The sequence below is a fragment of the Grammomys surdaster genome, unplaced genomic scaffold, assembly GCF_004785775.1.
Source record: "Grammomys surdaster isolate TR1022 unplaced genomic scaffold, NIH_TR_1.0 126313, whole genome shotgun sequence".
In the NCBI taxonomy this organism is placed as follows: Eukaryota; Metazoa; Chordata; class Mammalia; order Rodentia; family Muridae; genus Grammomys; species Grammomys surdaster.
In genome coordinates this window covers 8,683,020-8,693,442 of record NW_021621113.1, presented here as the reverse complement: position 1 = coordinate 8,693,442, position 10,423 = coordinate 8,683,020, and the positions used below count along the sequence as shown (strand labels likewise).

Sequence of the window (10,423 nt, the reverse complement as noted above, 5' to 3'; positions counted from 1 at the left end):
TCCAGAGGTATCTGCAGGTGAGTTGGTCCTTGAAGCCTGATGACCTGAGTCTGACTTTCAGAACTCACATGATGGAAGGCGAGAACTCCCACAATTCTCTCTAGCCTCCACATGTGTGCCATGTACCTATGTGCACACATACAAAATAAAAAGTAATAAAAAATCTGATGGTTCCCCAAACTTTCACCAGAACCTTCCTCCCATCCCCACCTCTACCTCCCCTCAGCCGAGACCTCATTCATCACCATGGAGCCCAGAACTGGAGCCCCTGGGGGCTCCCGGGAGCTGTACTCCACTGGGTGACAAGCTGCCAGGCTGAGGAGTGGTTCATTTTGTCCCTCAATTCCAAAGGCATTTCAGAGACCACAGGTGCTGCCTCTTGATGAGAATACAGATTGATTTTTTTTATTTCCTCCTTTATAATTTCCAAAATCATCTAAGATCTGGCAGCTAGAATTTTATAATCCCTCTCACATCTTGTTCTCAATGGAAGAAATCAGAAGGCAGAGAAATGTCCAGTTGTGTACTGAGATCCACTGAGTAAGGCCAGTCTAAGTGTCTGTCACGGGCCACACAGGCTCCATGTTGGAAGAAGGCCTGAAGGCATCAATTACACTGCCTGGCTTCCCAGGTCACGTAGGCAGACTCCCTTCTTCCTCACCCTTCACCATGTCTGCTCCCTGAAGTGCCCTCTCATCTCCACAGCCAAACTGGATTCAGCTATCAGAGGCCCAACACTGTCCCACCCAATGTGGAAGGGAGTTGCAAAGCCCTGTATCTCCCAATCATATTGGCCATTGCCCACTTCCTCTGATCAATAAAGATACTTTCCTTGTACCCATTTTGTGAACTTTATTATCTCCTGCCTTACCCTGGCAACCCCTGCACCCAAGTCCCTTTCTGAGTGGGGCCTGTATAATGTTTATTTTTTTTAGCTTTGGGGCCATCCTCAGCCCTGTGTATGTTATACTTCCAAAGAGTGACGGACATATAGAAAGGTGACAGTCCTATTTTAAAAGAGAATATATTCTGTGTCGTGGGAACATCCGTGGTATTAACCCACTCAATGCCAGTAAATACTTCCAGTTGTCACAACTAAACTCTGTTGGCCTTGCTGACTGTCCCCTGCAGAGCAAAGGTGCCCCCCTCTGTGGCCCACTGATAGAGATTGATAAGGGATTTTCATAAAGCCCTGAGGAGTGGCTAGGAATGCCCATCTGACGGATACGAAGGGCGAGGCTTGGGAAGAGCTTTTGTGGAAACTAAGTTTTATACTCTTGCTTCTGATTTCTAAGGCCAGGGCTCATCCCACATTCTAGAGTCCTCTGAGAACCCCAGCAAAATCTTTGCTTCTCCTCTTTGGTGTATTAGATCCAGGTCTGTCATATCCCTGTCCTTTCCCCTGTCCCACCCCCATAGCCTGTGCTAGGTTGTGACCCCTTGGCTGGCCTGCTGGTCGGTGTAGTGTGGATCTCAGGCTGGCCCTCAACACTCCCATTACTTCTTCTTTAGCTCCTTGGGCTCCTCCCCATGTTTGAACACGCTGATGGTGACCTGGCCAGTCTCTGAGCCATACTTGTTCTTGACGAAGATTCCATAGCGCCCGCTGTCTTCACTGGTGACCTTGTCAATGGTGACGGTGACCTCTGTACCCTTCACCTCCATGTGGTATCGGTCAAAGAAGGAGACAGGCTGGTCGTTCTTTAGCCAAGAGATTTCGGGGGACGGGTCTCCTGAGATGACGCAGGTCAGGCACAGGGTCTGTTTTTATGGATGGGAAGAGAACAATTTTACATCCTTGTAACCTGAACTTGACACCCACCTCTATATGCACATGGGGGGCTACTAGTCCAGGCAGCTGCTCTGCACAGAGGGTATGTGCGCATGTGTGCATTCGAGTGTGTATGTGTGTGTGTGCTTTAAAAACAATGTCTTATGTATCCTAGACTGGCTTTGAACTTGATAGGTAGGTGAGGATGACCTTGAACTCCTGTCTTTCTGCCCCTACATCCTTAGGGCTGGAATGCAGGCATGTCCAGTGTATGCAGTACTGGAGGTTGAACACAGGGCTTTCTGCATGCTAGGCAAGCACTCTACCAACTAAGCCATGTCCCCAGCTCTTCTGTGTGTCCTATTATACCTCGCAAAGGGAGACATGTTTTATTTTAACCCCACCTTCTCCAACTCTCAACTTTTTTTTTTTTTTCGGTTTTTCAAGACAGGGTTTCTCTGTGCAGTCCTGGCTGTCCTGGAACTCACTCTGTAGACCAGGCTGGCCTCGAACTCAGAAATCCGCCTGCCTCTGCCTCCCAAGTGCTGGGATTAAAGGTGTGCGCCACCACTGCCTGGTAACCCTCAACCTTTTTTTTTTTTTTTTACCAAATTTTGTTGTTGTTGTTTTGTTTTTTTTTTTTTTTAGATTTATTTATTTTATTTATGAATATACTGTAGCTGTCTTCAGACACACCAGAAGAGGGCATTCAATCTCATTTCGGATGGTTGTGAGCCACCATATGGTTGCTGGGACTTGAACTCAGGACCTCTGGAAGAGCAGTCAGTGCTCTTAACCGCTGAGCCATCTCTCCAGCCCAACCCTCAACTTTTTATAGAAAAAGTTTCTTGGTAGAATCTTAGACAATTCTCTATTAACGACCTAGTAGTGAGTTCCAGGGAAGCCAGGGCTACACTGAGAAACCATGTCTCAAAAAAAAAAAATGTGTTTGAGTGTTTGTCTGCACATATGTACGTATGTTTGTAGTGTATGTATGTATATATGTGTGTATGCATAAGACATATGTGCAGTGCCTGTAGAGGCCAGAAGAGGGCACTGGAGCCCCTCAAAATGGAGTTACAGATGTTTGTGAGCCACCATGTGGGTGCTGGGAATTGAACCTGGGTCCTCTGGAAGAACAGCTAATGCTCTTAACTGCTGAACGACCTTAGCCCCTAAGATTGTACTGCTTACATACAAAGGTTTGTAAACTGAATTTGGAAGTTCTTGAGTGAGGTCTAAGGCAGCATATGGCACATGATGAAACTCAACAGCCTCTGGAACTGAGTTGCTGGGATATGAACCTCAGCTCTGCCCGTCAGGTTGTGTGGCCTTCACTATTCCTTTAACCCCTCTAGGTCTTAGTTTCCCCTGCTGCCAAGTGGGACTAGAATTAATACCCTAGTTCCAGCGGTTGCTTCATGGGTGGGAGGGTGGGGGCAAAATCAGTGGAGATGTGTATCAATGTGTATTAGTAGCCAGCACAAAGCAAACACCAGAAAGACTTTTGAAAACACTACAGCTTTTAGGGGTCACCTAAACTCTTGTGGGAGCCAGAGTCACAGATGGCAGGCTCCCACCAAGGCTGTCTAAAGATGGGACAGAGCCAGGCTGAGCACAGAGGTCTGACTCCAGGCTCACTGGTTTTCCTTGATACACATGTCATCACTGAGCCATGTGACCAGCTGTGGCAGGTCCAGCCTGTCTGACTAGCCTGTCACCTTTAGCACTTGAATCCATAGCACTCCACTATAGTATGACCTGGAAGGGATCCTCGAGGGAACACCAGCATGGGATGTCTGGCTGTGGGCCAGGAGGAACGGTACCTTATCTTCCATGATGGTGGCCACATCTGGCAGACCCCTCACCACTTTAGCCCGATCTGGAATGGAAAGAAATGTCCTGAGTGGTAGAGTCCTGCCAGCTGCCCCCTGCCCAGCAGCTTCCCTCAGAGTGGAGGGTTTGTATCAGGGAGGTTTCTTTCTAGTTCCTTCCTCAGTGCCTCCTCTTGAGCTCCTTCTCTCCGTGGGTGGAAGACATGATACATGAGCCGTTTCTGCCGCCATTGAGGTCAGTCTGATTAGTGGTACCCAGGGATTACACTGAATGGTTTCTGTCCTCAAGAGAAAGATGGTAAGTGAGATAGCTCTGAACTGGAACTAACGGATTCTGACCCACAGTGGGGGTGGGGCACCAAGAGGGGGCCGGGGAAAGTAGCAGTCTTTGGGACTTCCTGACTCTGGTCCAAGGAGGGTCCTGGTGGCCACAGGAGGACAGTGAGGCTATAAATTACTAGATAGGGAGTCAAATGCATCCCTGATGCTGCATCGGAGGCCATGGGGAGGCCTAGACCATGTGTCCTAGATAAGCAAAAAGCCTGGTGCAGAAGCTGTTGTCCAGTGTGAGGGAGAAGGACCCTGACTCAGACAGGGAAGGCCTCAGGAATGGACACAGCCATGGGCAGGAAGTTGTACTAGCTTTCCACAGCTGAGGAGGTGATCCAGTTCCCTCCCTGACTCCAGTTTCTCAAGTCCCAGCAACCACATGGGGTCAAGTTCAAGTTCCTTCTACGGGAGTCCTGGATGCAAGGGGACATTTGTGTTGTTGGTGGTGTGAGGGTCCCTCTGGCCTGACTGCACGTGGAGCTGGCTGACTATGCTGTCTCCTCCAAGGTTGGCTGACCCTGGGATATGGAACCTGGGATTGTCAGGATTGCAGTTACAAATCCAATGCCCGTCCTTTGTGTCACTTGGGGACACTAGAGAGAGGCACCAGCAGATCTGTGTTGATGGCCCTGCAGTGTCCTTGGTGCTCATGGCTAACTAGGTCCCTCCCTTGTCAGGCTGGTAAGGCCCGGGGACTCTGCCGCCTCCTCTGTCCTTCACTGAATGCCATCACTGGGCTGTGGAGACCTGAGAGCTATACTCTTAATGCTGGACTGTTCAAAGCTGGCTACGGGGAGGGGGTGAGCTTGTATGTAGAACAGATTTGAACGTGGATTGGCGGTGGCTTTCTGGGTGCTCTGTCACATCCCCTATGTCTGGGGCTGATTCTGGGTTAGACCCACCATCACCTCCCCCACCCCCGCAAGCCTTCGGGTTCCAGGCCTATGTTCCCCTTCCTATGTCCCACTTGCACAGGCTAGCCCCGCCTCACTCCTCTCAGGTCTCTGTCACTGGGTTCCCACCGAGGGCGGTGTGCACCTGCTCAGCACCAGACCCACACCAGTCTGTCCAACTGACGTCACGTGTCCTTAGGTTCCTTCTCCACCTGTCTTTTTATGGCCAGCTCCCAGATGTCCCCAGAACCTGTCAGGAGGCTGGGGTCCTAGAGAAGTCAGCCTAGACTCAGGAACATGAGGAACAAGACAACCGGGGACTCACTCTTCTCAATGACAGCCAAGGCCCTGAAACACAGAAAAGGGGACAGAGTGGTGTCTTCCCTCCCTGTGTGAGGCAAGGAACCAGCTAACACTCCCAGCAGAGGCCTAAAAACAGTCACTCTACCCCTTGGGGGGGGGGCTGCGATTCACAAGGAAAGGGAGGAGAAACTTACTTCAGTCTCTGGTGCTCTGCCAGGGCGTCATCAAAAGCTGTAGGACAAAGAAGACAGGACAGGGCTGAGAGGGGACTGTATCTCCAGTTCCCTCTCCACTCTGGGATTCTCACAGAGCAGTGCCAGGTTTGGAGGGAGAGAGTCTCCCAAAAGACCACGGGATTTTCTTTTTTTCTATATTTTTTTTTTCAGAGCTGAGGACCAAACCCAGGGCCTTGCCTAATACGCGCTCTACCACTGAGCTAAATCCCCCACCCCCCCCCCCCCCACTTTTTTTCCTGTATCTTTTTGAGACAAGTTTCCACTGTTTAGCCAAGGATGATCTGGTTTGAACTTGCTATCCTCCTGCCTCCACCTCCTTCGTGTTAAGATTACAGGCATGTGCCGCCCTGTCTGACCTCATTGTGGGATTTTCCTTTAAATGTTTTGGTTTTGGGGAAGGACAGGAGCGATGGCTAGAGGGCCATGGGAATGAACGCAAATCTGTAACTGACAGGGGTGGGGAAGTAGGGGAGGGGCCTCTCCAGGAAGACAGAGACCTGGGATAAGGAAGTCCCCAGGAATCAATGGGGGTGACCTTAGCTGTGACTCACTACACTGGGGATATGGAAGCTGAAGAGGTCACCTCCTATAGCCACACAGGAACCCCAGTGGAGCAATAGGGACACCAACTCACCCACAAAACTTTCAACCCAAAATTTATCCAGTGTACAAGAAATGCAGGCTCAGGGGACAGAGCAGAGACTAAGGGAATGGCCAACCACTAACCAGCCCAGCTTGAGACCCATCACACGGACAATCACCTGTCCCTAACTCTATTAAGGGTACTCTATCATGCTTGCAGACAGGATCAAGTTGTCCTCTTAGAGGCTCCACCCAGCAGCTGACTCAGACAGGTAAGACACTGACAGCCAAACAGTGGATGGAGCTTGGGGACTCTTATGGAAGAACAGGAGGAAGGATTCCAGGCCCCGAAGGGGATAGGAACTCCACAGGAAGACCACCAGCCAACTAACCTGGACCCCAGAGGGCTCTCAGAGACTGAACAGCCAACCAAAAACATACACGGTCTGGACCTAGCACCCCCACCCCACCCACCCCTGACCCCCTACCCTGCACACATGTAGCAGATGTGCAGCGTGGTGTTCACGTGGGCTGGGCTGCCTTGTCTAGCCTCACAGAGACTTGAAGTGCCAGGGTGGGGGATACCTAGAGGGGCTCCCACTTGCTCAGAGGAGATAGAGGATGGGGGGAGGAGGGGGAAGGACTGTGGGAGGGGGTAATGGGGGCAGTGAATGGGATGTAAAGTGAGTAACTAAAAAAAAATTAAATTATTTTTTTCCCATTTGTTGTTATTGTGTGTGGCTGTGAAGGTCAGAGGACAATTTCACGGAGTTGGTTCTCCTCTTCCAGTTTTATATGAGCTCAGGGTATCAGTTTTGCACAGCAAGGGCTTTTAACTCCTGAGCCTTCTCGCCACTCCTCCACCCTCTGTGTGAGGTAGTCTGGGCTGGTCTCAAACTCACTGTGTAGCTGAAGATGACCTTGAAGTCTTGATTCTCCTGCCATGGTGCCTGAGCCTCTGGGATTGTCTAGACAGAGCTCTCAGCAGACAGACAGACAGACAGACAGACAGACAGACAGACAGGAGGATGGCTCACCTTGCCCAGATAGGTCTGCTGAGAGCTGCCGCACTTCCTTCCCAGCAGTGATCTCCAGGGTGTATTTGCCCTTATCTGAGTCCTTGGGGTCTAGGATGTGGAGCCAAATCTCATCCAGGGTGGTGCCTGCCCGTACCCGATCGCCACTCTCTAGACGCTTGTCTCTGAATGCAGAAGCACAGAAGGGTTAGGGCAGACCGTGGGTCTGACTCCCTGGCTGCCCCTCAGACACTTGCTATGATCCACTCATCCATTCACTGTATAGTGCTTCGTTTATTGCTGACCATCCACCCATTCGGCATTCAGCTACTCCTCCCTTCATCCAATCCCATGGCAGACCATCTGCAGACAAAAGCTGGGTCTGTGGTATGCCCTGCAGGCTGGAGCAATGAGCAGAGGGCATTCTTGGAGCAGTGACCTTCCTGTTCTGGGGGGTCATGTTCCCACCTCTTCCAACCTTCCCGGTGTTTCTGCCCACCCGTCTCTCCTAACTTCAGAAATCAGAGAGGGTTCAACTCTTCCTTCTCTTCTTAAATTTCATCCCTAAAGATACCTAGTCTATGTCTCCAGTGTTCTGTTCCCTAAGCCTATTGACACAGGACTCAGAAACTCTGGCTGGAGAAGGAACCCTGTGTTTCTGAAGCTTCCTATGGCCCTCACTTTCATTGCACAGATTTCCCCAACTCCGTCCGGGCTTCCCTATAGAATGGGCGCAACCATGTCTGCTCCACAAGGCTGAGGCCTGCACATGGCAAGAAGCTCTGGGGGAGATCCTGTTCTCAAATTATCTGGGGTGACTTGACTGAATCTTTGTAGAAACCTTCCTGATCTCCTGTTCCAACCCTCCCACAGCTCGCTCTGGCTGGACCTGCCTCCTGGGCCTGGATACTTGGCTCTATTGAGACTACAGGGGCCGACAAGTGTACGTCACTCTAGTGACTGGCTCTTCCTGACTCCTGCATCCTTTCCTCCCTCAGTTTCCAGATATGCTCTGGAAACCAGAATCCTTCTGTTGTCATGGAGACCTCAGATAAATGGCCCTACCATCTGCAGTCCCATCTTCCCTGGGGACTCTTCTATTCCTTTCTTCCCCGTGGGCAGGACCTGTGGAAGAAGGTCCCCTCTGCTCATCCTTTAGTACTGGGATCTGAGGGAGGACTAGCTAGTGGGGAGGAGGAGAGGACTCCTCAAGGCGCAGGTACTGGAACCTTCCAACTGGCAAGGGCTCCGGGGCGTGGCCAACCTACTTGTGGAACCAAGCAGTCTTCATGTAATCCACGTTGTAGTACTTGACCTTGCTGAAGAGCCGGATCCCCTCCTCAGTCCCCTGGATTTTCAGTGGGGTTGCAGAGAGAGCTGAGGATACAGAGGTGAGTGTCCCTGAGAAGCTGGGAGTTTTGGAGCCAGCCTGCTTGCTGCAGCTCCAGAGAAGTATGGAAGGAACACCATGCTGTGTGGGGGCAGGGCCTTCCATCCCCCTCACTGAGGGCAGATGCTAGACCCATGTCTGAAACTGCTAAGGCTGTTGGAGGAATCCTCAGAGACTTGTTGGCATAAGCCAAAGCCAAGGCATAGTGGAGGGCATGCTCACTTACCACCAATCCTGCCCAGCTCTGTGAGGACAGCATCTAGGGCTGGAAAGAGACAGATGGTGAGCTGGGTGGGTTCCCTTAGGAATGTTGGGGTGATGGCGGTGGCTTTGGAGAAGGGTGAGGAAGCTCAGAGCCTCTCTGAGGGTGGAGACTGGAGAATGACGGGGATGGGAGGGGTTCTTGGGTGTTGAGTGATGGATGGATCAGGCTGCCATCTGATCTATCTATCTATCTATCTATCTATCTATCTATCTATCTATCTATTCTACATGTAGCCCTTGCTGTCCTGGAACTCCCTCTGTAGACCAGGCTGGCCTCGAACTCACAGAGATCCACTTGCCTCTGCCTCCTGAGTGTTAGGATTAAAGGTATGTGCCACCACTGCTGGGCTCCATCTAATTTTCTTATGAGCTGTGTCAACCAGCCTCAAGAAGAGCCAGGGCCCTCTGTGGGTGGAGAATCGTCAAGTTTGGATTAACTGTGGCATACCATAGCAGCACACATATCAGGTCCCTGTCAGTGGCTGGCTGTGTAACCTCGGGCAACTCATTGAACCTCTCTGTGCCTCAGTTTCCCCAAGAGGCACAGAGATTCTACACATTTTAGGCCACATGTCATACCACAGTCTCTTGCTCCTGTGTGAGCTTCCCACACCTCTCCTCCCATCTCTGACTTGACTAGCTCCTACCTTCACCTGTGAGGTCCAGCACAGTGTCGTCCTCCCCTCGCTCATCAGAAACCACCGCTCTGTAGACTCCCTGGTTGTCTTTGGAAAACTACGGAAGAGGATGACAGTGTGTGCGAGGGGTGGCGGCGAGTCAGGAGGTCCCAGGCCTCCACCCTGGGCTCTGTGAGCTCTGGAGTTGGTGGGTCTAGGGGAGTGTGTGCATGTGTGTCTGAGAGTGTGTGAGTATGTGTGTGAGAGTACTTGTGTGCATGAGACTGTTTGTATGAATGTGTGTATGTGTGTGAGTGCATATGAGTGTGAGCGTTTGATTGTGAGTGTACATGTGTGTGAGTGTACCTGTGAATGCATGGATGTGAATGTCTGTATGCGTGTGAGTGTATTGTGTGAGCATGTGACTGATTGTGTATGTGTGTGAGGGTGTGAGTGTACGTGTGAGGGCATATGAGTGAGTGTTTGTATGTGTGTGAGTGTATGTCTGAGTGTTTCAATGTGTATGACTGTGTGTGCGTGTCTGAGAGTGTGTGAAAGTGTTTATGTGTGTGACTGTGAGTGTATTTGTGTGTGAGTGCATATGAGTGTGTTTGTATAAGTGTGGGTGACTGATTATGCATGTGTGTATAAGTGGATGTGTGTGTTTGTACAAGTTGTGTGTAAGTATATGTGTGAGTGTATGTGTGTTTGTATGTGTGTGTGTGTGTATGAGTGTTTGTATGAATGTATGTATGTGTGTAGGTGTTTTTATGTGTGTGAGGATTTGTATGAGTGTGTCTAACTGGTTGTGTATGTGTGAATGTAGGTGTGTGTGCTTGTACGAGTGTGACTGACTGTGTATGTGTGTGAGTGAATGAGTGGATGTGATTGAGTGTATGAGTGTTCGTGTTTGAGTGTCTGTTTGTGAGTATGTGAGTGTTTGTGTGAGTGTATGAGTGACAGTGTGTGAGTGTGTGTACTGAAGGTAGAAATGAACTCTAGTTTTGTGTCCTTGAACTTCATGTGCCAGAGTCTCAGTTTACCCTTCTGTGAAGTAGCTCTGGTGTCCTCGCTGTTCTTCAAGGAGCCAGGGATTAACACTGTGAGAGCCAGAAAGCCCCGCCCATAAGACTCCAGGGATTAACACTGTGAGAGCCAGAAAGCCCCGCCCATAAGACGCCATGAA

The 10,423-nt window shown here is 50.5% G+C and overlaps 1 protein-coding gene across 1 annotated transcript in view; it reads right to left on the bottom strand.

The window, feature by feature from the left end:
• Nucleotides 1-379: 379 nt before the first annotated feature.
• Myom3 (myomesin 3) overlaps nt 380-10,423 on the bottom strand; it is a 53,549-nt gene continuing 43,505 nt past the window's right edge. Inside the window, exons 30-37 of the mRNA XM_028759803.1 lie at nt 9,268-9,355; nt 8,583-8,621; nt 8,235-8,343; nt 6,988-7,151; nt 5,327-5,363; nt 5,155-5,177; nt 3,598-3,653; nt 380-1,761 (exon numbers count right to left, since the gene is read on the bottom strand). Coding sequence (XP_028615636.1) covers nt 1,498-1,761; nt 3,598-3,653; nt 5,155-5,177; nt 5,327-5,363; nt 6,988-7,151; nt 8,235-8,343; nt 8,583-8,621; nt 9,268-9,355 — 780 coding nt within the window. The 3' untranslated portion in view covers nt 380-1,497. The remainder of the gene's footprint in view (nt 1,762-3,597; nt 3,654-5,154; nt 5,178-5,326; nt 5,364-6,987; nt 7,152-8,234; nt 8,344-8,582; nt 8,622-9,267; nt 9,356-10,423) is intronic.